The sequence below is a fragment of the Talpa occidentalis genome, unplaced genomic scaffold (genome assembly GCF_014898055.3).
Source record: "Talpa occidentalis isolate TD23 unplaced genomic scaffold, MPIMG_talOcc4v2.1 talOcc4.7, whole genome shotgun sequence".
In the NCBI taxonomy this organism is placed as follows: domain Eukaryota; kingdom Metazoa; phylum Chordata; class Mammalia; order Eulipotyphla; family Talpidae; genus Talpa; species Talpa occidentalis.
In genome coordinates, this window is record NW_023605083.1 from 90,059,539 (window position 1) to 90,087,280 (window position 27,742).

Below are 27,742 nucleotides of genomic sequence, written 5' to 3' on the forward strand. Positions count from 1 at the left end.
GCCCTGACCCCTCCACCCCACTGGCCACACCCCAGTGTGCTTTCCTCTGGGTGACTTCCTGCTCTGGCTGCTTGAGGCCTGTTCTCTCAGTTGGTGTCCCAGGGCCAGGCAAGGTCTGAGGAGACCTGGGAGCCAGATGCTCTGAGATCAACTCCCTGAAACCCCCACCTCCTGTCAGCATCAAGCTCAAGGCTAGGACCCCAGAGTCGAGGTCCAGGAGAGGGAAGACTCAGAGGACACAGATCAGTGGGTGTCACCCCCACCCCCCTCACCCTCCCACCCTATCAGGGATCCTGAATAATCCCCCCTCTCCCCCAGACCCCAGTTCTCCTGTTCTTGTCCAGTGTCTCCCACTCCCCTGGCCTCCTCCTTACTATGGCTTCTCTAGCACTCCCTTCTCCTTCCTCCCCCAACACCACCTACTAGCAGGTTCCCTGGGGTGTGAAAAGCTGGGCTGTGAGTGAGTGCTGGGTAGAAGCTTACCAGGAGGGGAATGATCCCAATGGAGACTTGTGTTGGGAGGTGGTGGGACCAAGGGGGACCCCTGTTCCCTGCCTGCCTGATGTTCCTCACCTCCCACTGCCCTCCAGTTCCAGTTATGAAGGAACTTGCCCGCCGCCTTCATGCCGAGTCAGGTGAAGACCAGGAGAAGCTGACCTCAAACACGAGAAAAGGAAGTGAGAAACACGTCCATCGTGGATTCTGATCCCCAGCAACATACACAGTCTTCTCCTTTGACTCAGGCTGACAAGGTGGAGTCGCATGACCCGGGGACATGCTTGCGACAGCCGGCTGATGACCCAAAAGCTATGGATTCTCTATCACGTTGATACAGTTAACAAGTTTGTCTTTCCCCCATTTCCTGCAGTCCCCCCTCATCTGGCATTAACAAGATTAGTAGCTTGTCTTTCCCCATTTGTTGCAGCTTCCCCTCCCCTTAAGAAGAAAAACAAACTGGTGCCCACTGGTTTCCGTGCAGACCCTTCCCCCTCCCCTGAATGAAAACAGGCCAGCAATCACCTGTCTCCCGTGCTGACCCCTTCCCCTTCCCTTGGGAGATGAATGAGCTGACACCCTTCCGTCTCCGTGCAGACCCTTTCCCCGTCTCCACACTGACCCTGTCCCCCTCCCCTTGATGAAAACCAGCTGGGACCCATCCATCTCCTTGTGGAGCTGGCGCCCACTTGTCTCCCTATGGACCCCTTCCCGCGTCCCTTCGCGGACCCCTGCCCATCTCTCCCCCTTGTATAAATACCCCTGCCCGCTGCCAGAGAGCAGGACGGTGGTCTTTCAGACATGAGCCTGCTGCCCTCCTCATTTGTCGACAAATAAAACCGCTTTCCTTTTCCTCAAATTCGGTTTCCTTTTATTGGCTGAGGGAAACTGAAGCCAGTGTTCGGTAACAACGTGAGTACAAAGTGCCCTCTGCCTGTTGTCTATCTTTCTCCCCCCACCACCTCTGCCCCCTTGGGCCCCACCCCTGAACCCTGCTAGACCTTCTTCTAGTCAGTGACTGGGGCCTCCTCTATCCAAGGGGGGACCCCGGACCAGAGGAGGCAGCACTTACAGGACCCTTCACCTGCCAAGTGCATTCCCAGCACCTCATGTGCCCTCACCTGCCCAGGAGGGTGCTTGGAGCCCAGAGAGGAGGAGGAGCACATTCACAAGGGCCTTGGGAGAGAGGGTACTGCTTCCCTGCTCAGCCACCATTTTGTTACCTACAGTTCCAAATCCTAAGTAAGATCTGAACAGCCCAGTCAGTTAGGTACAGGAGCCCAACCCTGCAAGGTGCCTTGCAATCAATCAAGAGCATAAAGCTGGATCACACTGGGAAGGGTCTGCATCACGAGGTATGACCAGAAATGCCCTGGGGGCTGATGATTTATACATCCTGAGATATGACCAGGAACGCAGAGTGTGGGTTGGGGGTACTGAGGTATAACAAGGAACCCCAGAACCTGATCAGTGGAAAGCCACGTTGACAAGATTGAAACCTTGGCTGGAAAACTATGGCTTGATCTCAATGACAATCCCGAGTCATCAAGCAGATGAGAAGTGCCTGGAGGGCAGATTCACAATTCCTGAGTTGTGTCCCCCTCCAGCTCTTACTTGCTGGGTGATCCTGGGAAATTTACTTCACCCGTTGTAGTCTCAGGTTCTTCATGTGTAAAATGAGGATCAGATTGTCTAACGTGAGGGCAGTTGGAAAGCTTAGACACAGTGATCTTTGCACATGGTTCATCTGGTGGGCCTTAAAAATAGTAGCAGCCTGAGTCTTCTCACAGTAAGATAGTTTCTTCCTCCTCTCAGTCTTAGTTCTGACCCTGGAGCTGACAGAAGAATCTGTCCCCTTCCCATGGGAAAGCCCTTAGATGCATGAAGGCCGTGACCCCAGCTTCCTTGCATCTCCTCTTAGAAGCTGAACATCCCTGGCTCTGTCCATCTTTCCCCTCATATTGTGGTTGTCAAACTCTTCGAGATTCAGTCGCTTTCCTTGACAGATGCTCCGTCTGTGGCTGAGTCAGGGGGACTCTGAGACCACCCATCATCATGGAGGATGTGGGACACCCTCCCCACTTCATGCAGATGAACCCCGTGCTCCCAGCACCACACCTGAGCGCCCCTCTCCCTGGGCCCTCCCTGCAGTTAGGTGACCCTGAGCATGATCAGTCAGCTCCCAGGTCTCGTCCACACGAGGGATGTGGGTCCCTCCCCCTCCTAATGCAGGTCATATTTAAGCCTGTTAATCTGTTGTTGGTCATGTTCATTTTTCCTATTGAAATGTACAAATACTTCCATGCGATTAGTTTTTCCTGATCTTAGCTTTTCATTCTGACATGCAAATCCAGAATAAAGTGTATCTGATCTAGGAGATTCTAGAGGTCCATCCAGGACAAGTGGGTAAATTTCTGCTCAGATACCAGAGCTCAGGTAGATTAAGTGAAGGACATGGTGAGTTCTCTGTCGGGATCTATTTAGTCTGAGACTGGATTAAGCCATGTCTAGACTATTGTGCGAGAAATTACTGTTACTCAGAGTCTCTCTCTCTCTCTTTCTCATCATGACAATTGGGCCTCCGCTGCCCACGTGCCTAAGGAAAAGTTCAACCTAGATGATTTCTAAGAGCCCTTCCAGCTTTACTCCAGATTCCATCACAATCTGTCTGTATTGATTCTCAGAATCACAGGATCTCAGAAGGGATAAGCGACTGGGGATCATGTGGACTGATACCCCGCACTGTTCAAATGCTTCTCTCTGTGTCCTCAGGAGACCTCAGACCTGCACCCGCACTGGATCCTCCAGCCCCAACAGGTCAGTGGCAGCTGTGAGAGACACGGGAGCCAGGGGCAGATCTGGCACGCCATGTGGCCCTGGAGGGAGAAAGAGACCCTGCAAGCCCACAGGGCTCAGACCCTTGAGAGTGTTGGGGGGGGGGGGCAGGTCCCTTCCATCCCTACTCCTTCCCATGAAGCCTGCACCCCACTGGAAACCCAGTGCCTCCTTCAGTAACTGACCCCACACCCAGCTCAAGGGGAGTGTTGGCCTGGATGCTGACATGAGGGAGGGCAGAGGTACACCCATGGTGGCCAGATGTATCACTGGAGAGGGGTGGGTGCAGAGGAAGTGATGGAGATGCTTGAGGTGGGGACAGGGCAGGCTGCAGTGGGAACTGCTCTTGATTCTCTGTGGCCTCACCTACACCCCCAGGTGCACCAAGGATGGCACACTTCGTGGACCAATATCGAGCACAGCTGGTGGCTCGAGTGACTTCAGTGGACCCCATCCTGGACAGGCTGCTTGGGCAGGTGCTGAGTGATGAAGTGATGAGCAGTATGACACCATCAGAGCTGAGGCCACCATGCAGGGCCAGATGCGGAAGCTGTTCAGCTTCGTCAGGTCCTGGGACTGGGCCGGCAAAGATCTCCTCTACCAGGCCCTGAAGGACACCCAGCCTTACCTAACTGATGAACTCTGGAAGAAGGGGACAGTGGAGGACACTGAGGGGCTCCTGCCCAGCTTGGCAGGTGACTTCTGCACACCTGATGAGTCCTAGATCTCCTGACAGCCCTTGAGTCTCAGTTTCTTCATCTCTGAACAAGTGGCATCTGAGATGCCTTCTCGCTGTAAAGTTATGGTTACCCCTCACTGGGCAGTGATTTCCATACCCAGGGGTGCCACCCTGGCACCCAGCTGCCCCCTGGATTTCACAGGCAGAGCCCAGGTGGGTGACAGCACCTCAGGGAATGCCCTGCTGGAGCTGGACCTGAGGACCAGGCAGGACATGCCCCAGAGCCTGTGTGGGGTGGATCTTCCATGGGCATCCAGAGGAAGGGGTAGGAACATGGCACTGGCTGAGACAATGACAATGGACACCTTGGGGGCTTTGAATGGTTTATGATAGGAACAAAACCAGACTTGTTAACTTGTCTATGTTGAGCTTGTATTTTCTGTATGTTCTGTTGTCTGTGCTGTGACTGGAGTCTAGGTGGGTCCCGGAGCCAGGAGAGGGCGAGGCAGAGCCGCAAGGATTGGAGATGAGGTCTCAGTTTAGATGTCTCCTCCTATGGAGACACGTCCCAACTCTGAGCTCAGACCCCACTGCCCCAAGCCCCTGAGGCACCTGTGTCCCCACCTGATCGTCAGCACATGGCCTTGTCCCTCCTGCTTTACCGCTGGTCTCTAAGTAATGGTCACAAACGTTCCAGGGCCCACCGATCCCCAATGACCCTCCATTCTGTTACAGATTCTGGTGGATCTTTTCTGGTTGCCACCAATTAATGCTCCACAAATTTTGAATAAGCCAATAATAGGTTTCAAGCTTAGAGTTCTTGGTGTGCATTACACAATGGGAGAGAGGCAGCAACTGCCCTGTGTCACACACTCAACCAGAGAGTGAGGGGAGGGGGGTAGGTCTGGTTTTATGAGGTTGATCACCAGGGTGGGCAGCAGAGAGCAGACCCTAAAGTTTCAGGCTGTTCATAGGAGGGCATGTGCAGACAGGTGACATCTTCTTCATACGTCACGTGATTCACTCTCCACCCAGGGGTGTGGTTTAGCCGGCTAGTGAATCCTCAGTCACTCCTGGTTCTCTGCCATCCGTGTCTGGGGGAGCATCTTCTTTCAACTGGTTCTGGAGCCATTGCCTGACACAGGAAGCTTCTGCAAGGTGGAAGTTCTGCTTGGATTTGTGGAATTCCTACTAGCTTGGGGGCTCCATAACAGGCAGTTTAGGCAAGCAAGGTCGAGGCCCATGTGGCCCTGTGACAGTTGCACAAACTATTCACACATATTAGAAAAACTCTACTACTACTGTCCTCACATACTGAAAAAAAATTTTTTTATCTTCCGGAAGACTAATCCCACAATTCCATGAGACAGTCTGCTTCCTCATAGTTTCCCCTTTTTTATGCTAATTCCAATATCTGCCTTGTTATTTGTTACCAACGGTATTTTTTTAATCTATTTTTTTCCTTACAATGTTTGCTTTCTTTTCTCAGTTGTAGTCCCCATAGATTTTCCACCACCAATTCACCCAGCACCATCACCATAGTCCTTTGTGCTATTCCCGCCCTTGTTTGGATTCCTTTCTCTCCCCCTCCTCAGCAGAATGTCTCTAATTTATAGTCGCTTGTTTATTTTTGTTTTGTTGTTGTTATATTTTTTCCCTGATCCCCTATATTTTATTTTTCCTTCTGACTTATTTCACTGAGTGTAATCCACCAAGGGTATTTTTTAAAAAAACAACTGGAACTCCCTGATGGCCTAGGGGTTAAGTATCAGGGCTATCAGTTTGATCTGTGGCCAGTGAGCTGACCCACACGGTGCAGCAGATCTCCCCTGTCTCACGTGCTGCTCCCCTCAGCAGTGTATTTCAGTAGATCCGCCTATTCTGCTCCCTACTCTGTCTCTGGGGAATCCTCTCAATCCCTGCCCCAAACACCTCTGGCCTACACCCCAGTTCTTCAACAACACAAAAATTAATAAACAAAATCTTTTTAGAAAGATAAAAAAAAAGAAACTGCTTTTTATCTCTTTTGAAATAAAATAGGAACCTAATTGAATCATTGCCATTTACGGTGTCCTTACATCACTTCCATTTCCCACACATGCACTACACCAGCTCCTTGTTAGAGCAACTTTTCCTTCTATTGACCCCCTGGTCCCAGCTCAGGCACTGCCAGAGCCAGCCTCCCCCTCCCTACTACTAGGGACCAGGGGGCATGTGCACAGCAGGAAGCTGCGTTCAGCTTGAGGCAGCAGGGCAGGGGCCTGGTGCACAGGGGTGACCATGAGGAGTGTGGTGGGGGTGAGAATTCAGAGCGGGCACTGAGATGTGGGCAGTGAGGGGAGGGAGCCGGGGAGGCGCTAAGCTCCAAAAGAAAGACAAGGACAGACGGTGGGACCAGGAGGAGAAGGCCTCTGTTAGGAGAAAAGAGTGGGGCATGAAGGGACACCCCAGGTATTGATGGATCAATCAAAGGCAGAGAAGGCCAGTGGGAAGGGCTCACACAGCCTGGGTGTGAGGGACTGCGCCCCTGGGAGTTCCCACACCCTGTATTCCGGAGGCCCCTCCCGACCTTCACAACAGGCCACCCGGCCCCTGGGAAGGCTGGTCTGACAGGGCAGGTCCCTCTTTGCTCACGCTCTTCATCCTCCCTCGGGGGCAGCTGCAGTGCAGAAAGAGCTCAGGGCTGGTCGGGGTGCAGGGCTGGTCCTGCTCCCATAGGACAGTGTCCTACCACCCGTGCCATCGGAGCACACCCCCTGCACCCCCGAGAGCCCCTGGGCTCTGACTGGAGTAACACCACCTTCCTCTGTTAATTCTTCCCCTGCACAATTAGCTACTGAGGGACCAGCTAGTAGCGTCCCTGACCCCACCCCACAGGCACAATCAGTGTCTGTGTCCCACTGCTTCCACTCCCAGACACACACACGCACACACACGTACACACACACACACACACGCGCGCGCGCATGCATGTACCCTCAGGCCTGGTTCAACGCAGGTGCAGGGAAGACTCTCAACCAATGTTTGCTGACTTTAACCAATGAATAAATTCCCAAATCACCATTCTCTTTCAAAAGTTGTACAATTCTCCCCCATCCCCAGTCTTCCCAAGGGCTCCTCATGTTCCATAAGGGTGGTCCTCTTCTGGGTGCCTTGCAGATACCCATCCCCTTCCAAAGCACCTCCAACCAACATCACCTGTCAACCTGAGCTGTTTTAAATTGAAGTCATCTCGAGTTCAGCCTCCAGACTATGCAAAGACCTGGATAGTAGCTGCCTCGGTCCCCAAACACAGTCCTTCTGCCGACCACAGTCAGGACTCCACGGGATGACACCCGTGGCCTGAGCCCCAGGACGTCTCAGCAGAGAGCCCCTCACCATCCAGGACGTGTCTGGGTGCATGCAGCCTCCTGGCAGCGCAGCTCCCCTCTCTGGGTCTTGGCTTGGAAGCTGCAGCAAAGCCCAAGGCAGGAAAAACCACAAAGCCTGTGGATCTGAATCTCTAGAGGGGAGAACAGTACCCCAACAATGCCACTCACAGCATCTTGTGCTCAGTTAGTGTCCACAGTTTCTTGGTTCACTGGCTCCAGCAGAGCCAGTCTCAGCAGCTCCCCCGGCAGCACTGTGGCTTCTGAGGACTCAAAAAAACCTGGGCCTCCTTGGGGGCCCTCTCTGGAAGGGCCCAAGTCTAGCTCATCCCATAAAGGTCTGCGGCCATACCCCAGACATCCTGTTTCGGGTGGACCAACGCTGACACACAGACATAAGTGAAGCCATTTTAAAATAGGGCTGTTACAGGAAGCATCGCTGTGGCCACAGCACAGGAGCCATCCTCCCCGCCCCAACATTCAGGCAACCCACACCTCAGCAGCCTGGGCTCCACACCCAGCGGGCCATGAACCAGACGTCCTGAGACAGAGGAGGGAAGAGGAAACAAACCCTTGTGGGTGTCAGCGAGATGACGCAGAATAGTGCAATTAGTGATCACTCAGAGTCACTAACTCTTTGCACTGACAGCTGGGCTGCTCTAAAGGGTAAGACAGGGGTGGGTGCTCAGGAATGAGTCCTTGAGGGGTCCGTGGGTAGGGGGGATATTGGATTCGGTTCATCTGCAGGACCTGAGGTGACCTCAAGTCAACCATGATCATCTCCTAAGGCAGCGACACCTGCTGTAATCAGGGAGATGATGCCCAGCTCAGCTGGAGCCCGCACAACTGGTCATTTTGTCCATGCTACATATGGGGTGTAGAGATGAGCACCCACTGCAGAGCCCAGGGACAGGGGCACTGCCATGATGCGGGATTATCTCAAAATAAATTAGCTTGAGTAGCACAGTCATGTGTCTTGGGTGTCCCCTAAATAATACCTGAGGGTTCACCCAGGAGCCTGGAGCCCTCCCTGGAGCCAGGGGATTGGCAAATTGACCACACTTTCCAGCCTACTAGGAGCACAGCCTCCTACTCTGCCCTGCTCTGTGCGGGCACTGCGTCTGCCCACATGCAGAGGCAGGAGGTGGAGGTGGGCTAGGGATACATTGACGCAGCGGGATATGCTTCCCTGGGGCTTCTGCAGTCTCCGCACATTTCGAGGTGTTGGGGAGCCCAGGACTGAGTCCAGAAGTCTGAGACTGGGGACCCAGAGTTAGCACAGAGAGATAGAGGTCGCCTTGGATGCCCAGTGTGCTTTAGGTGATGACTGGCCTTGGGGACACCTTTACCTGCCGATTCCCCTTGAGCACGGACATCAGCTCACCACACAGCACAGTGAGAGGCTCCACACTCAGGTGCCTTTGGGCCATTTCCACTGTCCCTTCTGAACAGCTGTCCCTGACCACCGGGGGGCAGTCAAGGGCTTTCACTGCTTTAGCAGCCTCCTCAGGCTATTTGGTCTGAGGCTGCATACATGCCTTCCTCTGAGGCCTGAAGTTTCAAGTTCTGCTGGTTTGGGTCTTTGCTCCCTGATACTCAGGCCCGTTAACAGCACTACTGGAACCTCAGTTTTATTCAGAAGAGGTGTGGGCTTCCATACAAAATAACATCAGAAGTGCTGCCCGTCACATGATCGCAAAATTCAGCAGGAGCCAAATAGAATCAGCAGATATTTGTGTCACAAGAACAGACATGCTGACCCTTGTTCTCTCCCCACTCCCTCCTGTGACTCTACGTCAGTACCCTGCATCTGCCAAAGAGCGGGACGGCTGAGCAGGACGGTGGTTTTCAGACACGAGTCTGCGCCCTCCTCAGTGGGTCGACAAATTCAACTGCTTTCCTTCTCCTCAAACACTGCTCCTTCTCTTAGCTAAGGGAACCGAAACCTGCCGGCATTGGGGTATCAAAATGATGAGCAAACTGAGGCCCAGAGGAAAGAATCAGCCACCCAAGGAGCCAGTGTCCAGGTGAGGCTGAGCTGCAGCCCCCTCAGGCTTGGCTCCTCCAGCCCAGGTCATGTCAGGCACCTCCAGAAACCTTTCCCCAACAGGAAAGATCAGGGTGTCACTCTTGCACCCACAGTCCCAGCTCCGCCACACTACAAAAGCAGAAGGCAGTAAGTGCCCAGCTCCCAAGGGGAGTGGCTTTGGACATTGGGTCTGGGCTGCGGTGGGGTTGCCCATATGTTGATTAACTGACACAGTTCCCTGGGGTCCAACCTACCCTGTCCTGGCCACACCCTCATGGGGTTCCTCTGGGTGACTGTTCCTGCTCTGCTCAGTTCAGGACTTTCCTGGTGGTGTCCCAGGGCCAGGAGAGGGCTGAGAGCTGGGGTTGGGCACATGAGCTCGATCCTCCGAAACACCCCCACCTCTGTGATTCCCCTCTGTCAGCATCAAAGCTCAAGGGTGGGACCCCAGAGCCCAGGCCCGGGAGAGGGAAGACTCAGAGGACACAGAACAGTGAGTATCACCCACATCTACCAGCCCACCTGCCCATCCACATTCTCTCCCCTGAGTGGCCCAGCCCCAGCACCCCAGGTCCCTGACCTCCTCCAGTGCCCCCATCTCCCTGGTGTCCTCCCTCCTATTGGCCCCTACCACTTCCTCCCCTGCCCCACTCCCAACACCAGCTACTCTGTTAGCATGTGACCCAGGGGCACCCAGGGATCCCACACTGTTAAGAGATGCACACTCTCAAAGGGGTCCAGCCATCTACCACACAAAGGCAAAGGAAACTGACTCATAGTGAAAGATCTTTAAGAGAATTTGTGTACAGAGAGAGAGAAGTAATGATCCTCATAATTTCCCAGTAAAAACTCCCAAATTGCCCAGCCCCTCATGGGCAGGTGCCCAGCCAAAAATGTTTGGCCCAAAGTGTGGCTGCTGAGGTCTGAAATCTTGCCACAGTCTAAAATAACTTCTGGCAGGATTCACAAGACAGGAGTCAAGCAGGCCCCAGAGTGCCAGGACAGAGAGAAATATCAGGTCAGATAACCGCAGCCGTTGTCTCTGGCAAGGACAGCCCCACAGGTCTCTCACCCACTCGACTCTTCCAAGGATTTCTCCGAAGTCTCTCATCTCTCTCCTCCATGTGTCTCTTCCAGTCCCCTTCCAAGCAGGACCCGGGTACAAATTGGGCCACAGAAGCAAGAGCCACGGTCTCCCCTGCCTTCCATGTTATGTTCCATGTTATGTTCCATTCCACTCAGGTCTGCTCCAGGCCCCCATAGCTCCCTGCCCAGAAATTTCTGGTTCATGGCACACTGCGACTTATCACCCAAGGTGGCTGCATGTCAGGGGAGTGGGGAAGTGGTGTCTCCCGTCCATGGAAGCGTATCTGTAGCACTGGCCTGTGCCCTTGGGTTTTCAAAGCGGGTTCTGGTGAGCCCACCAGGAGGTTGATCAGAGTTTACCCAGAAGAGGAAAGATCTCGGTGCAGTCTTGTTTTGGGAGATAGGGGGCAAAGGGGGACCACTGTTCACTGCCTGTCTGATGCCCATCACCTCCCACCGCTCAACTCCTTCCCCTTGAATATTTCCAAGCTCCCCCCAATCCACCTGGAGAAAAGATGGCCAGGGAGGTCCGGCTGCAGCTGGCCATGTACTTGGATATCATGAGTCAGGAGGACCTGAAGGAATTCCAGCTTCGGCTGCCTGGGAAGGAGCTGCAAGGACTCTCCTCTGGTGGGGCCCCTGCTGAACCAGAGAAGGCAGGTGGTCTGGAGGTGGCCTCCTATCTGGTGGCTCAGTACGGGGAGCAGAAGGCCTGGGACCTGGCCCTCCTCACCTGGAAGAAGATGGGCTTGAGTGGGCTGTGCGCCCAGGCCCAGGCAGAGGCAGAATTCATTGCAGGTGAGGAGACAATGTCCCTCTGGTGTCGCTGATTTTGTGGCCCCACCCCTGTCCCCTTGGCACCCTGCCACTACAGGCTTCCAGACCTTCCTCTGGTCAGTGACATGGTTCCATTCAGTCCCAGGGATAACCAGGCCCAGACTAGACAACCCATACTGAACGCCTCACTGGCCAAGTACATTCCCAGGACCCCATGGATCTTCACAGGCCAGAGAAGAGGAGACTGAATTCAGAAGGGCCCTGGGGTCGGGGAGTGGGGCGGGGAGGTATGTGGTTCACATGCTGCCCCCAAGTGGGCACCTACCTGGCCTGGGGCTCTACCAATTAGTGAGTTTGCTGCATCACTCTCGGTTGTAGCTTTTCCACCTGTAAAATGGGAGAGCAGAGCCTGCTTCTTTGGTCGATGTGAGGGTTAAGGAGAGAATCCATAATAAGTATTCAGCACCAATCTATAACCTGGTAAGTGCTAGATCACTGAGGAGCTATTTGCTGTCACTGCTGTTGTTACTGGAAGCAGCCCAGGGAGGCGGAGGCGCTTTGCCTGCAAGGAAGAACGGAGGCTCCATCCTCAGAGAGGCCTCAGAGGGTGTAGAGACAGAGCCAGCACAGAAGTGCACATTTCCTGGACCCCAGGTCAGCATCAGGTCAGTTTGTCCAGCAGAGTGTGTCTATGCATCACCCTCCCAAGAGCCTCTGGAGAGGTGAGACAGGATGTGGTGGCTCCACTGGATTTTCCTGAGCTCTCTTAGTTGAGACAGGGACTGCTTATAATATCCAGAAGTTCAGCTCAGTCTCCTGGTTCTGCCCGGCCCTTCTGTGAAGTGCCCAACCTCTTTGGCTATCCCCCACAGCCCAGGGCTCCTCAGCCCTCTGCTCCCCAAGTGCACCCAACCTGGAATCCCCCAGCTGGCCCACATCCACCAACGTGCCATGGGACTGGGACAGTGAGAGCCTGAGGACCTCTAAGAGCATGGAGAGAAGGACTATGAGACACCTCCCTGAGACATCTGGACACAGCTGGAAAGGTGAGGTTTGCAGAGTTGGTTCCAAGGTCCTCGGTAAAGCTGAGACAGCTAATGGGTGTCCATCTGGGTGAGCCTGTGAGTGCATGGGGACCTGGGGTGATGGAACTACAGGAGGGAGGAGGATGTAGACATGGGAGCAGTAGGCCTAGAAATGATTTTTCAGGACTATTCCAGTGCTGAGATTACACCCCCTCCAACCTGACAGCTGGGGAATCGGTGGCTCATGGAGGCAAGACGTGAGCCTTAGCAAGCTGGGTGCCAGTGTGACATGGTTTTTACCCAGGAAGAGCTCTACTCATAATTTCAGTGGACTCTTAAGATCCTTGGGGTCAGATTGGCCCAGAAGTTCCAAGGAGAATTCTGTTCTCCTGATGAGCTTCAAGGAGAGTGCAGGCTCATTGCTCAGCCCAAGCCAGTTCCCTCTCCTGACTTCTCTAATCCGGCCTCCACCCTCCTGAATCATTCAGGCTGCAAACCTCAGCTGCACCCTCTTCCTCTTCTCATCCCAGCAGCAAAGTGGCCGCCTCTTCCTGGTGCCAGAAGGGCTAGAGCAAGCAGCTGGGTCATCCAGCACTTGAAGGCAGAGCCAGGGCTGAAACCCAGGACCACCACCCACCCTGCCGCTCCTCTGTGCTGGTCCCAACCTCAGCCTCCTCCTTTCATTTCCCTCCATCAGTGCCCATCTTCACTCCTCTTGACAGTCCTGCAGTGATGGCTATGAACCTTACCTTCGTTGTCCTTGCTTTGCATCCTGATCTTGCCTGCTTACTCCATGACATGCAACAGGTTGTTTCATCCCCTGCTGTCTCAGTCTCCTCATCTGAGCCTGCATGCTACTCAGCTTCCGCTGCACACACCACCTCATGACTTACAGTATGGAATATGCACGTCTTTGAACTCTGCACAAAAAATCTTTTGCACCGAAGTTCAAGTACATGATGTAGACTGTAGAGAAGGTGTTGCAGGCGAGAGCTAAGCATCATCTCTCTCACACAAAGGTTTCCTCCTGTGCCCCCACCAGCATTCTGCTCTCTGCCCTTCCTCCATACAGTGTCCAGGCTCCCAGAGCAGTTCCTCTCTGCCTCAACATGCATAATCTGAGTTTCATTGTCTGACAAAATGTCATTTACTTGCTATTAGTTGTTACTTGAAATGGGGAACTTAAGCCTCCCCCAAATATCTTATCAAAATCTTTCTACCTAATAGAGGAAGTTTTTACCAAGAGAAAGTTTCACACCAGCCATAAAGAGAATAAAATTATATTATGTCTTTATGATTTAAAAAAAACTGGGTAATCAGCATTCACCTCATGGGATTGCTGTAAGGATTCAAAGTGCAAATGTATGAACCTAAGGGGAAAAAAAGATTCTCAGTAAATGGTAATTTCTTTCTTGTTTTCTCTCACTCCACCTCCAGAAAATCCTTCCTCATCCCTTTTCCAAATTCTCCCAAGCTCCCCAGATCACGAGTCACCAAGCCAGGAGTCACCCAATGCCCCCATTTCCACTGCAGTGCTCGGGGCCTGGGAACCCCTAGTTCAGCGCAGCCCAGAGCCCAGAAAGCATGAGGTTCCTGAGACTGCATGGCCCCTGGTGGAAACACCTGGAAATCGCTGCACAGGTGAGGCCCTAGGCCTTCTAGACAGGATTCAGTAGGGCAAGGGCACGGATGGAGGTCAGGTTGACAGGTTCAGCACACAGGGTCTTGCAAACATCTGAAAGGTCCTTCTAAAAATCGCCCCCCAACTCCACCACCACTGGAGTCTCTATGTCTGGCTAATTTGTTGTGTTGAGGAGTAATTAAAACCTAGATTCATCATCCGGCACAGAAAAACACATGCCCTGGTTTAGTGAACAAGGCACTGGCATGAGGTCAGGACAAAAGGATTTGATTTTCTCGGAGCTTCTTAGCCCACAAGGGATCAGCAAGAAGTCACATGACTGAAAGGATTTGCTGGACACTGCCAGGCTTTGCGTCCAGTGCTTCACTTGCAATACGCACCCATTTAATTATTTACACACCACTCATGAGATATTGTTTTTATCCTGCCTTGGAGATGAGAAAACTGAGGCTCTAAAGGTACAAGTTCCCAGTTAGCCGTGGAAGAGGTAGGATTCAGCTTCTGCCGTCTCTGACATCACGGTCCACACCATGAAGCCTGACAAGCTGCTCCCTCTGCCATCCGGGCAACAAGGCCGGTGGAGACTGCAGGCTAGGAGATGCCCCGTTGAAATATGAGAGACCTCAAGTTAAAAGAACCCCTTTTGTACTTAGATAAAGGTCAAGCTGTGAAATCCATGGTCCTAACATATGCTCCAGGCTCAAAAGAATCAGTTGACTTAATCAGTCATGCCACTTGCCATTCAAAAAATAATAACAACAAAGGGAGGGAAAAAAGGAAGACAAGGGAAAGGAAGCGGAGGGACGGGAGGAGCGGGAAGGAGGAAGAAATTAAAAATTTGTTCTACGTCCTTGTGTTCCGTTTTCCCTCCCCTACTTAGGACCCAGAAAAGGATTGCGGAAACAAAGAAGAGAACGGTTCTATTCCACACAGTCATTGGAAAATGAGGATTCAGACCAAAAATTCATACAGCTGTTACTTCTACACACAAGTCACCCCAGAGGCCATGAGTTTGCGGTGGTGGGGGAACCAGGGCGTTTTATTAACATCATAGATTTCTTTGGCCCGGGGCTGGGTGCCCAGGAGGAGCTTCCCACGGTCATACTGCACGGAGATGCTGGGGTCGGGAAGTCTACACTGGCCAGGCAGGTGAGGAGGGCCTGGGAGGAAGGCCAGCTGTACAGGGACCGCTTCCTGCACGTCTTCTACTTCAACTGCAGTCAACTCCCAGCAAAGACAATGACTCTTGCTGAGCTCATCACAGAAGTCGGGGCTGCCCCTGAGGCTGCCATTGGCCAGATCCTCTCTCAACCAGAGAAGCTGCTCTTCATCCTCGACGGTCTGGATGAGCTACAGTGGGTCTCAGGGGCTGAGAAGGCCGACTTGGGTCTACACTGGAGCCAACAGCGGCCAGTGCACACACTGTTGATTTGCCTGCTGCAGAAAACCTTACTTCCCACAGTGTCCTTGCTGGTGACCGTGCGGACCACAGCCCTGCAGAAGTTCCTTCCTGCCTTAAAACAGCCCAAGTGGGTGGAGGTGCTGGGATTCTCAGAGTCAGGCAAGAAGGAGTATTTCTGCAATTATTTCACAGATAAAGGCCAAGCACGTAGAGCCCTAAGCTTGGCTGAGTCAAACCACGCGCTCTGGGCCATGTGTCTGGTGCCCTGGGTGTCCTGGCTGGTCTGCACGTGCCTGAGGCAGCAGATGGAGCAGGGACAAGAGCTCTCGCTGAGGCCCCAGACCACCACGGCCCTCTGTCTACAGTACTTTTCCCAGGCTCTGCCCACTCAGCCCCTGGGGACTCAGCTGAAGGGCTTGTGCTCTCTGGCTGCTGAGGGCATGTGGGATAGAAAGACCCTCTTCAAGATGGAAGACCTCAAGGAGCATGGCATAGAAGGCACCGTAGTCTCCACCCTCTTGCAGATGGGTGTTCTTCAAAAGCACCGCGTGGCTGAGAGCTACAGCTTCATTCACCTGTGCCTCCAGGAGTTCCTGGCAGCTGTGTCCTGTGTGCTGGGAGATGATAAGGCCAGCGATGATCCCAGCAGCACCAGAGGTGTGGGGAAGTTCCTAAGACTAACTAGTGGAAATGACACCTTTGGGTCACCAACCATGCGTTTCCTATTTGGCCTTTTGAGTGAGCAGGGGGTGAGAGAGACAGAGAGCATCTTCAGCAGCAGGCTGCCTGGGGGGTGGAGGCAGGAGCTGCTGCACGGGGCCCTGGCGGAGGTCCGACGTGAGACCCCCTCCCTGCGGCCACTCTCCCTGCAACTACTCCACTGCTTGTATGAGCTTCAGGACGAGGACTTCCTCACACAAGCAATGGCCCATTTTCAAGTGATGAAGATGTTTCTTCAAACCAAATTGGAGTTCTTGGTGTTTACTTTCTGTGTGGCATTCTGTTGCCACGTGAAAAGGCTTCAAGTGAATGGGACTGGACAGCACAGCCAAGCCTGGAAACCCCCTGATGTGGCCCTGTGAGTACCCAGCCTCCCTCCATCTGCTGGCTCCACCATCCTGGGCACAGGAGATGCTCACACTAAGCCTGGTCCCACACACTAAAAAGTAGAGGTCACCAGTGATGTTTAATGGCCAAATCTGTCCCCTAAATCCCTGCAGTATCCGTTCTCTAACTTGGGAATTTGAGTTTATCCTAGCTATGAGCACAGGCACTGAATGTGGTGGTGGCCTGACATGGGATCTTCAGGAGTGTTCCGGTTAGGCACATAAACAGAGACCCGGTGGGGAGAAACCAGGACATTGGGCTAAAACAAGAGAGGTTGCAATGGACAGTGGCAAACGTAGCTCGAAGAGGCCCAGGGGAAACTCAGTCTTCAGTTACTGAGCCACCTCTCCCAGGATCCATTCCCTTCCCTGATCTCCTCCTGTCCTTCCTGAGACTCCAGAATGTCTGTGCAAAGGAATACAGGGGTGCCTGCATTGAGGCTTACAGAGGACTGTCAGATCCCCCAACTCCTACTCTGTGCCGGGTCCCATGCTCATCATTGAACATTTTTAAATATGAAATAGGCAGCCCTTGCCGTCACATCCCTGACTGAGGCAGACACAGACTCACGCAGTGAGCAATTCGAGACAAGACAGCAAGGGCTGCAGAACGAGCGAGCTAACCCAAGGGAGCAGGTGCAGAGGGGCGTTTGGGGAGGCTGGTGAGTCTTGGGCATGGCACTGCCCAGAGTGGCCTTGTGCTCAGAGTGGCAGAGTCCCTGGCCTTTGAGTAGATGTACCTGAGACCCCACAACACAGTCATGTCACCCCTGCCCCTCTCTCCCTCCCTCAGGTTCACTCACTTCCCGATCACAGATGCCTGTTGGCAGATTCTCTTCTCCGTTTCCGGGGTCACTGGGAGCCTAATGGAGCTGGACCTCAGTGGAAACACCCTGAGCCCCTCTGCAGTGCAGAGTCTTTGTGAGGCCCTGAGGTGCCCCCACTGCACTCTGGAGACCCTGCGGTGAGTCTGGCCTGGGGTCTGCTCTCAGGCAGGTGGGCAGGGGTTCCAGAAGGAGCTGAGTGTAGGATGGGGCCTGGGCTTTGTATCCGAAAGATACTCATTGAGCTGCTTCTGTCCATGCGCTGTGCTAAGTGCCAATTTATGGTAAATATACGTAGACAGGATTCTTTCATCACTCTTTTCCAGACTGGCATTAATCAAGAAACCACACTAACAAATGTGTAATTACAGACCTGATGACGGCTCCCGGGGAGCACGTCCTTGAGGAAGTAAATTCTGAGAATTGTTGGAGAAGGGTGTGTCCTTTGCTAATTTTGCCCTCTAAGAAGGTTACACTCATCAAGGGAAACTTGAGGTAAATGATCACAATGAGCTTGTCTCCAAGCACCCTGATGACAATCCCTGCCCAGGGCATCTCTGTCTCCAGCCACACCACAGAACAGGGTGGGGATAGTGGGAAGCAGAGGAGTGAACAGGCCCTTCCCCCATCCTTGCTCCTCTTCCTCCTCAGTGAGCACTCCCATCCTCTCCCTGTGGTTCTGGGTCCGTGAATTAGTCAGGACCCAGGCTGTGCTGGACGCCAGGGCTTCCGGGCCGTCCCCTAGCCCCAGGAGCCACCCATCGGTCAACCGACCCCCACCAGGATTCCATCCGCCTGCAGTTCAGGTAGGAGCTAAGCTGCCCTCACTGCCCATGGACAATGACTGTGTCCTCTGCATCCCTCCTGCAGGCTCGTGCGCTGTGGCCTCACCTCCAGCAGCTGCCAGGACCTGGCCTCCGCGCTCAGCACCAGCCCCCGCCTCACAGAGCTGGAGCTGCAGCAGAACGACCTGGGCGACCTCGGGGTGAGGCTGCTCTGTGAGGGGCTCAGGCAGCCTGCCTGCCAGCTCAGGCTCCTGGGGTAAGACCTGGAGCCTCAGGGCAGAGGACAGGGGAGGACAAGGTGGGGGAGTGAGGGAGACAGTCACTGTGGCCTTGGACAGGGAAGGGATGGGACAGATGCGTGTGTGACCAGCTGGGTTCCTCGCCAACTCCGTCCCTGACACTGTGCCTCAGACCAATCTTTACCCACGACTCATTTTCTTCATCTGTGTAATGGGACTATCGTGTCCACCTCATGGACTGTAATGAAGCAAAGTGCATGTAAAACCAAGGATGGTGACAGGAACTACTCAGGATAAGACGATGAATATTAGATTACAAATGCTAAGTTACATGAGGGGAGGAGGAGAGATAGAATTAGAATCAGGGGCCTCCGAAGCCTCTCTGAGGAGGTGACATCAGGCTGAGACCTACAGCAAACATAGGCGATGCCCTGCCCAGTCAAGGGGCACAACCCCAGGAAGAGAGAAAGTTGAGGAAGGCCCCTCCCCATGTTGTCTCCTAGGTTGCTTCTTCCCTCCACATCCTGAAGACAAGTACACAGGCTGTGTGCCTGCAAACATCACTCTAGGTCCTGGCCAGGCCCATCACACACTCAGAGCTGCAGGGCCTCCAACACCCCCACATCTTGTCCCCCATTCCTGTGCTGAGGCCCAGAGGCTCCAGAAGGGGGTCTACCAAGCCTGGGCCCTTGGGCCTCCCACAGCCAGGCCTCCATCATGGACTTTCAGACCTAAAAGAGCAGTCGGGGCAGGACAGCAGGACTGACACAGTCTGCACATGGGTCCTCCCAGCCGATCCTGACCATTTCCACCCAGGCACTGCCATCCCCAGGGGGCTGGCACCTTCCACCCCAGCCCACTCCCCACCTCGCTCCCCACCCCCGAGCACATTTGACTCTCACCATCTCCCAAGCCTTGAAGGGCCTCTCCAGGGCTCGGCTTCTCTTTCCAGCAAACTTTCAGCCTCTGAGACCCGGAACCCACCCCTAGGTGGTCACCCGGAAGCCATGGGGAATGGCTGTTGTGTGGCGGTCTCTGTAAAATACTGCCCAGATCCCCTTTGGGATGTGACCCCCAGACACTGGGAGAACCACTGACAGCCTGCTGCAGGGACAGCAGGGGTGCCATCTCTCCTCCAACATCAGGCCCCCTCCCAGGATGCTGCACTCAATCACTGCCTGATATTGGGGTAGAAAGGCCCCTCAACCCAATTTGGGACAGCTCTGAAGAGTCCTCCTGCCTGTAGATCCCCTTCTCGAGTCATCTGAGGTCCCCATTGAGCTGCCTCAGCCCAGCTTCTCCCTCTGCCCAGGCCTGCTTCTCTCCCTCCCCAAGACCTGGTGTTGCCCCAAGCTCACTCCCTGTTAAATCTCTACACTCTGCTTTCCATCTCCCAGTTGACCCCCAGGGATCCTGACCTGAGGCAGTTCCCATGGGAGGTGGCACACTCCGGGATGCTGGGCCTGAGGGCGCCCCATAACACCCAAGACACCGGCAGAACCAGCTTCCTCTGTGCTTGCAGGCTGGACCAGGCCCCGCTGAGTGAGGAGGTGACAGAGATGCTGAGGGCCCTGGAGGAGGAGAAGCCTCAGCTGCACGTCTCCAGAAGACAGTAAGGGCGCGGGAGTCAGGGGGAGAGCGAGGAGGGTGACAGACCCTCCTGCTGGCCCAGGACTTGGGCTGGTCCAGATCCAAGAAACTAGAAAGAGACTTGGGGTAGCGTTGACATGTACAGACCCAGCAAAACACCTAGACACCAATGTAGCCAGAGAGGGGGCTGTTTGTGTGTTTGTTTGCTTGTTTGTTTGTGATTAGTAGAGTCTGCCACTCCCCTCAAATATGTCCAGTAAGTGGATAAGAAGATGAACAAATGAAAGCAACTGAAAGAGTTGGAGAGACCTGGAACATGGAAGGCAAGGACACAAGGGTGGGGGGCAGGGAAAGAATGAGAAAAGAGAGTTGGGGGAAAAAGAGCGTCTACCAACCTCACACACACACACACACACACACACGAGCCTACACCTGGGCTTGAGAGGCAAGTCCTAGGGGCTGCAGAATCCATCTTCTTCCCTGGGGAATCTGCTGAGCCCCCTCATTCTCCATGTTTGGTGCCTCTCCCCCATAACTGCGAATGTATGTATCCCCAGGAATTGGCAGCTGCGCCACCTGAAATGGAGGGAAAGGGCTTGTAGGCTACGGAGGAGGAGCCACTGATCATGGAGCAAACAGTCCCTGAGGCCCACAGAGTGTGAGGCTCACAGGGGCAGCAAGGGCCAGACACCAGGGGCCCAGTCCAGCAGGGAGACAGCACAAGTCCCCGGCCTGTCTGGTTGCATCCGGGGCCTGGGAGTCATGGATGGACCTCTCTGACCCTGAGTGAGCTCTGCCAGCTGGGAGGGTTAGCTGGGCCTAGAAGGAGTGGATCCAGGCAGAAGTTCGGGGCTCAGCTCCTGTGAGGGAGTGGGCGTCAGGTGTTTGGAGCAGTGTTACCCGCGTGCTTCCTGGACCTGCTGTGTTGGCACAGCACCCTAATTTGTAATTAGAATTACAAATTCTGGGACCCCACGGCAGACCTACTGGATCTGAATCTTTGGGCAGCCGAGGAGTCTGTTTTAACCAGCCTTCCAGGGGAATTTTGACACCGAGTTTAACAATCACGTCTAGAGGTGTGTGAGCAGGAGAGCTTTTCCATGTGGCTTGGAGGAAGAACAGGGCACCGTGTGATCATTTGGGGAATATTAAAAACTTTCCATTTTACCCCAAAATCAATGGGGATCATTTGGGGTCTTCAGCAGTGATGTGATGGGCCAGGTTCATATTTAAGATGAGCGGCTGTGCAGACAATGGACTGGGAGGGACAAAGGTAGAAGGATCCAGAGCTGGTCCAGCGCAGACACTGGGGCCTGGGATTAGTGTGGCAGCTGTGCAGGTGAGAGAAGAGAATGGAAAGGAGCCTATTTTGGAGATAGTGCCAAGGTGATCCATCAGCTGTCGGGGGGTGAGGGAAGAGTCAGGCGACACCCCAGTCCTGGCAGGGGTGGCTGCGTGGCGGGGTTCCCATTTATGGAGACAAGGACTGAGGGAAAACTTGGATGGGGACTGTGAGTTCATATTCAGTGAGAGAGTCTTAAGTGGGGATGTCAGGAGACAGCCCCCACGTGACCTCCAGATCGCTGGAATATGAACAACTCTGTGTGCAGGATGATGAGCGTGATGACCCCTGCTGAGGACCCTGGAAGAGGAGAGCTGAGTGATCATGTGTCCTCACTCAAGCGGAAAAGACCAGAATTAGGTACACGAAGTGAGGGTCTGGCAGCAGCCTCATTATGGGGGTGTTGGGGTTGGTAGAAGATCATCCCACATCCCCTATCTCAAGTACAGATAGGGCAGGACCACCCCCAGGAGAGCCCCACCCCACTCTTGGTCTTGGGGTTTGGTTTCTTTCCCTCCCACGTCAATGGCTGCTCTCAAGAGCACCTCTCACACCTCAGACTCTGAACCAGGGTCTGTCTATTATGGCCCAAGGATTTCTGACACCTGGGAATCACCCCCCATCCCTGCCTGACTCTCATTTGACCCACGTTCCTCTCACAGCCTGCCTGCCTGGAGCCTTCTGGGGGAGTGCCCTGCAGCAGGGGGAGCTGGGGAGAGCAGGCAGGGATGCTCTGAGGGCAGCAGTGTTGGGCCTCCTCAGCAGACAGGCAGCCCCAGGAGCAGGGACGGAGGCTGCAGACACACTCCCTGCTGTGATTCAGGCACTCCAACCCTGGAAAGGGAAGCTTAGGGCTAGGGAAGACCTCGTGGAAGATCCCAGAGCTGACTGCTGCCCTGTCTGTTTCAGAGGGGAGTGCCCCCCGTGTAATGCAGGTGGAAACCCTCTGTCTGTCCTCTCCTGCCCCTCTACCTGACCCACACATGGAGCCTCTGGGGTCTGAAGATGAGTTCCAGGGCCCCTTGGGGCCTGTGGCTACAGAGAAGATTGACAAAGAGAGGACCCTATACCGGTATGTAAGGGGGCTCTGCCTGCACAGGGCTGGCTTCTGACACCGCACCTCCCCCAGCTGGGTTCCCGCACAGACTCCGTACCCCCTGTTAGAGAAACAGCTACCCACCCTGGGCCTGGGTTAAGCTGCCCCATGCATCAGGTTGCTTTCTCAATTCTAAACAATTCCACAAGACGGGGCCTTGTTGCCCCTAGTTACAGATAAGGAAATTGAGATTAGGGAGGTTCTGTTCTTGCTCAGGGCCCACAGTCAGAGAGCAGAGGAGCAGGAGTCAAACCCTCATCCAGCCGATTCCAATCCCTGGGCTCACAGCCGCCCTCCTGGATCTGACTGCCATCCACGGGCTCGGGCATCCAGCAGGTGCCCCGCGAGTCTGTGACGAGTGTCACCCTGTCCCTGTTCTGCCCAGAGCTCACTTCCCCACGGCCGGCTCCTACCACTGGCCCAACACGGGTCTCCACTTTGTGGTGAGAAGGGCAGTGACCATCGAGATTGAATTCTGTGCCTGGGACCAGTTCCTGGACAGGGCTGTCCCCCAGCACAACTGGATGGTGGCAGGGCCTCTGTTTGACATCAAGGCCGAGCCAGGAGCCGTGGCAGCTGTGTACCTGCCTCACTTCGTGTCTCTCCAAGGTAAGCAGAGGGAGGGGTGGGGGGAGGTGATGGGGGTAATAATGGGCCTGCAAGGAGCGTCTGATAACATGACCTAGGGGAGGAGCCCACACCTTCCTTCCAGAGTAAGAGAGACTCATGCGCAGACTCAGTTTTTCCCTCATCCCACTGTGCTCTGGGCATGGTTTTTGGAAGCACTTTAGTCTCCTACCATCCTAACTTTTTGGCCTGAATTCTTTAAGTTTTCCTAAATAGAAAATATTGTCCTCAATAATAATAGTAACTAGCATTTACGTAGTGCTCTTTATACAGATTCCATCTCTAAAGTTCCCAGAAGGAAACTGATACACTGAGTTTGGCATCTTTGAGGAGACTTTTCAAAGACAGGACTATTTTCAAAGAAAAGTAAGAGAACTGACAGAGTTCCTAGGGACTAGCAACCCATGGAAAGTCGTCCTACTCCCACAGGCAGGGAGAAAAACAGTGTCACCAAAAATACAGTTGAAAACTGAACCATGAAAGAGGGACTTCTCAACCTTTTTCACCCTACAAAGACTTCCCATACATAAAGCTGCAAAACAAAGTGAGATCACAATCAAAACTCTCACAGCAAATAAAGCTCCATAAAGAAGAAACAGCAGAAACTATAGTCAGTAGAATCAGCCCCATAAAGGGGTCAGACATCACAGTGATGTCTGGGTCATGAGGACCCAGTGGCTCCTCTGATGAACCAGTGAGGAAATTAGGCTCAGATTCGTGAAGAGTCTAGACCAGAGTTGGAATTTGAACCAGAGTTGGAATTCTGGTCATATTAACCAGAATAAGAGCTACTCCCACACTCACCCCGGTCTGCCTGAGCCCTGGTCTCCCCAGCCTTCTCTTGGTTGATTCTGGACCAGGAATTGTGGCCATAGAGAACTGGTCCATTTGGCTTCTGTACACAGAGTAAGAGGCAAAACATACAAAGATGGCTTGTAGATCACCTGTTTCATGCCCAGCTTGGAAACCAAGCCCCTTCAAGCGGTCCCTGATGTCTGTGGTCTGGGCCCAGCTGTTTGCTGTCCTGTAGACAATGATCACTGTCTAGCGTGGCCTAAGTTAGAACAAGGGCACTGGCTGCTTCACTGCCACAGGAAGTTTCCACATGAAGCTGTTAACCTGCCCTGATGAGAGTCTCCCACTAGACACAGAGCTCAGAGCTTCCAGCATCTCAGCTTCACCCCAGGGCCTCAGAGACCTTGACTTCTGGGCATTCTCACCTCCTGCAGGACCAACTCCACAGGGGATCAGAAAGATGAAAATATGGGCTCACTTATTCAAAAAGTTATTAAGAGTTAGAAGATGGTAACATTCCATACTAAAACGGGTGTGAGGTCATTCAGAGCACAGAGCTCTGTGTGACTGCACAGACCATGTGTCCACGAAGGTGATCCTGTCCCTCTGGACCCCACACTCCCCTACCAGCCACATCCTCCAGCAACTCGAACCCCTACTCCCCCAGGGCCCATCCTCCCAGGAAGTGAGTGCACTCATCTGGAGTGCTCACTGCTCTCTGAGCTGCCCATAGGCAGGAGGATGTTCCCAAGTCACCTGGGCAGATCACTCCAGCCCCCTCTGCCCTCCCCACCTGCCCAGGAGCACACCTGCCATAACTGTTGGAAACCACCATGCATCCCACCGCCTCAAACTTTTAAGCCTGGAAAAACACCTCTAAACTGTACCACGATGGAGAGTGTGGAATGTCTCAGGGTGAGCAAAATGCATCTTCCAAGGACCTTAGCACCTTTTCCTCCCAGACACGAAGGTTCCCAGGAGGAGTGGGCCTGGGTGTTTGGCGGGGGGGGGGGGGGGATACAATGATCCAAATAGCAGGTTGTGACACTCTTGGTGAAACTGTGTTTCACCACTAACCATGGCAGGTAGCCCTGGTTGTCCCAAGTGCTTTACAGACACAAACTCACTTAATCTTCACAGTCGCTCTGGGAGTTGAAACTTGGTGGCTCCACTTTGCAAATGATGCATAGCAAGTTTAGGTGACTGGCTCAGCTCAGAACTGGTGAGGGCTTTAGCTGAAGGCAAACTCCAGCACCTGTATCATTCATTACCCAGTGATCAGCCAAGGGCAGGTCCAAAGGAGAGAAGCCCTCAGATTTCTAGAGAAGGAGAAGTGAAGGCCGCGGGCTAGAAAAGCTGTGACAATGTGAACTCATAATGGGAAAGAAGGTCAGAGAAAGACTGGTGGCAAAGGGAAAGGTGGTAATAATGTTGTATTGTTTGGTAAGGTCAGAGGTGAATTTTCATTTTTAGATATTATTCACATTTTTATATATTATTTGCATTTGATATCTGCATTGTGATATTATTTTCACACAAAAAGAAGAATTTAATGAATGAGAAAACTTAAGAAAACTTTATCAGGGCCCCTTCTGGTGTTAATATCACTCAGTGATGGCCTCATTGGTGACCCTGCCCCCCAAGGGCCTAGTCCAGCTGGCTGGATGTCACTCTGTTGTCCGCAGTTACTGGGCAACATGGGGACGGAGCCAGGACTCTTGACCTCTAGGCCATGTTTCTCCATGACCAACCTGTATCCCTCAAGCTTCCTCATGGCATCAATGTCCTCACCTGTGGTATGGTCAGACCTCTTAGTTGTAATCAAATAAATCAATTCTGGTTGATTTAAGCAAAAAAAAAAAAATGTGTAGGGTAATTCTTGAGTAGCTATTAGACTTAACAAAAGACTGGACATGGTAGGACTGAACACAAAAGGAGTGGACACAGTAATGGTGAGACAGTGCTAAGAAGCCAAGGACACAGTCAAGGTCACTCCAAGACAAATGTGGAGACACCTCAGCTGCAGACACAGCTGCGGCAGGGCCTCTGGACTTTAACCCACCGCTGCTGCCAAGGAAATCTCTGTCTTTTCACCTGTGCTACAAGGTCCTGGTGAGAAGCATCACCCAATCAGTTCTCGGTCCCACACCCGCATCACATCAACCAGGGAGTCCCGGCCCCAGTGTCCCGACTTCTCTCCCGCAAGGACCCACACAGTGATGGAAGAGGGGGGTCTCGCCAAAAGCATACAACCCTGGCCACTCCACCCCCCCTTCCCTCCCTATTCCTTGTTCCTCACCTGCCTGGACCCAAACCCACCAGCATCCACCCATAGGCACAATTACAAATTCACATGGGAACAGGTCACCAGGGGGTTACTCTCTTGCTCATCTAGGGCAGGGGATTGGCCTGTGTAAGGTTTGTCTCCAGAGTATTTGTGTGGTGCTCTTTCCCTGGAGAAAACATTGCCCTCAATCCCAAAAAGCCCTGGGTTCAGGCATGCCACCTCCCCCTGCCAGGGGGCCCATAAGGTCTACTCTCCAGAATCCCCCTTCCCAGCCAAGCCTGGTACAGTAAATCCTTACCTCTTGAATCCACTCCTTGACAGGAGACATGGTGGACACATCCCAGTTCCACGTGGCCCACTTCAAAGAGGAGGGGATGCTGCTGGAGAAGCCGGCCAGGGTGGAGGCGTGTTACACAGTCCTAGAGAACCCCAGCTTCTCCCCCATGGGGGTTGTACTGAGAATGATCCAAGCTGCCTTGCGCTTCATTCCCATCACCTCCACCGTGTTGCTCTACCATCACCTCCACCTTGAGGAAGTCACCTTCCACCTCTACCTGATCCCCAGTGACTGCTCCATCCGCAAGGTGGTAACAGTGCCAGGGAGGCTGGGTCTAGGCAGCAAACATGAAATGGAGCTGAGAGACACAGAATGGGTCAGCTGAGAATAAGGATGGATCTTTCTAAGCAAAAACCTTGAAGCGGACAAATAATCCTGACCCTGCTCAGCCATGGACTGGTGTCCTGGCTCCCTAAAGCCTCCCCAGCCAGTTGGCTGCTCCATCGCTGATCTCTGGCAAGCCTCCCAGGAGTCCAAGGGCTCCATGCCCAGAGCTGCACCTTTCCCCACTCTCACTCCTTGCCAGTGACCCTATCCCCATCCTGCACGCAGCAAAGGCCACATATGGGCTCTCCGTGTGGCAGTGAACAGGGGAGGGAAGAAGAGATCAAATAGCTCCCTCCATCCACACAAACACAGAAACACCATTTCCCTTTGTTCTAAGCAGATACCTTTGGGCAGAGTGTCTGAGCCAGAAGCCCCTCCCCCCTTGATCTTTGCTCTGTTTGCACCTTAGGCCATAGATGATGAAGAAAAGAAGTTCCAGTTCATACGTATACATAAGCCGCCGCCGCTGACCCCCCTCTACGTGGGCTCCCGCTTCACCGTGTCTGGGTCAGAGGAGATGGAGATCATCCCCCAGGTGACACACAACGCCTATGGTCACCACTCACTAGGGTCAGAGGTCAAGCTTGGGGACACCCATGGGGCAGGTGTTTGGCTTTTCCAGGGACAGAGGGCGACAGGGTTGAGCAGAAAGCAACTCGATTTGGGGAGAGCGGAAATGGAGGGTCACATGCAATATGGGAACAAGGACGAGGATGACTTGGAGGCAGTCAGAGGTGCTGGGCTTTAGGGGGTCCCCACTCTCAGCCAAAACCACCAGAATGATGAGTTTAATAATTGTGAAGCAAGAACACGCACCTGGGAGACCCCTGGGGCCTCTCAGTAGAGGGTGTTACAAAGAAACTTGTAAGAGTTGGAGCTTCCTTGAGGAATTTGGGAGAATCTGAGACCATGGAGAGTTTCTCTTGGTTGGGTGTTGTCTATGATTGGGAGCTTCAGCAGATCTTCTCTCAGCTAGGACAGGCACAGCAAGGGGAAGTTATGATTGCTCAAGCAGCAGGCAGGCAGGGAGAGGGGTGTTGGGTATTTTG

At 53.5% G+C, this 27,742-nt stretch overlaps 2 protein-coding genes across 9 annotated transcripts in view; both read left to right on the forward strand.

Annotated features, from left to right (window-relative positions):
* The window catches only part of LOC119233047 (uncharacterized), a 79,827-nt gene extending 76,540 nt beyond the window's left edge, over positions 1 to 3,287 (forward strand). For 7 of the 8 annotated variants that reach the window (XR_008549773.1, XM_054689827.1, XM_054689830.1 and 4 more), the window contains one exon: positions 591 to 1,347. Coding sequence is in view for 7 of the 8 variants with exons in the window: in XM_054689827.1 (XP_054545802.1) it covers positions 591 to 706 (116 nt within the window). In the remaining variant the exon portion in view is untranslated. Of the gene's footprint in view, positions 1 to 590; positions 1,348 to 3,267 lie in introns of those variants that run through there. The other variant, XM_054689828.1, reaches the window with a different exon arrangement.
* A 572-nt stretch (positions 3,288 to 3,859) lies between these two features.
* The window catches only part of LOC119231492 (NACHT, LRR and PYD domains-containing protein 1-like), a 28,419-nt gene continuing 4,536 nt past the window's right edge, over positions 3,860 to 27,742 (forward strand). The window contains exons 1-14 of the mRNA XM_037493227.2: positions 3,860 to 4,025; positions 10,982 to 11,290; positions 12,142 to 12,315; positions 13,732 to 13,935; positions 14,817 to 16,416; positions 17,238 to 17,408; positions 18,139 to 18,309; positions 19,815 to 19,904; positions 21,493 to 21,575; positions 21,628 to 21,667; positions 22,072 to 22,296; positions 22,706 to 22,929; positions 26,351 to 26,613; positions 27,103 to 27,228. Of these exons, the coding sequence (XP_037349124.2) occupies positions 3,860 to 4,025; positions 10,982 to 11,290; positions 12,142 to 12,315; positions 13,732 to 13,935; positions 14,817 to 16,416; positions 17,238 to 17,408; positions 18,139 to 18,309; positions 19,815 to 19,904; positions 21,493 to 21,575; positions 21,628 to 21,667; positions 22,072 to 22,296; positions 22,706 to 22,929; positions 26,351 to 26,613; positions 27,103 to 27,228 (3,846 nt within the window). The remainder of the gene's footprint in view (positions 4,026 to 10,981; positions 11,291 to 12,141; positions 12,316 to 13,731; positions 13,936 to 14,816; positions 16,417 to 17,237; positions 17,409 to 18,138; positions 18,310 to 19,814; positions 19,905 to 21,492; positions 21,576 to 21,627; positions 21,668 to 22,071; positions 22,297 to 22,705; positions 22,930 to 26,350; positions 26,614 to 27,102; positions 27,229 to 27,742) is intronic.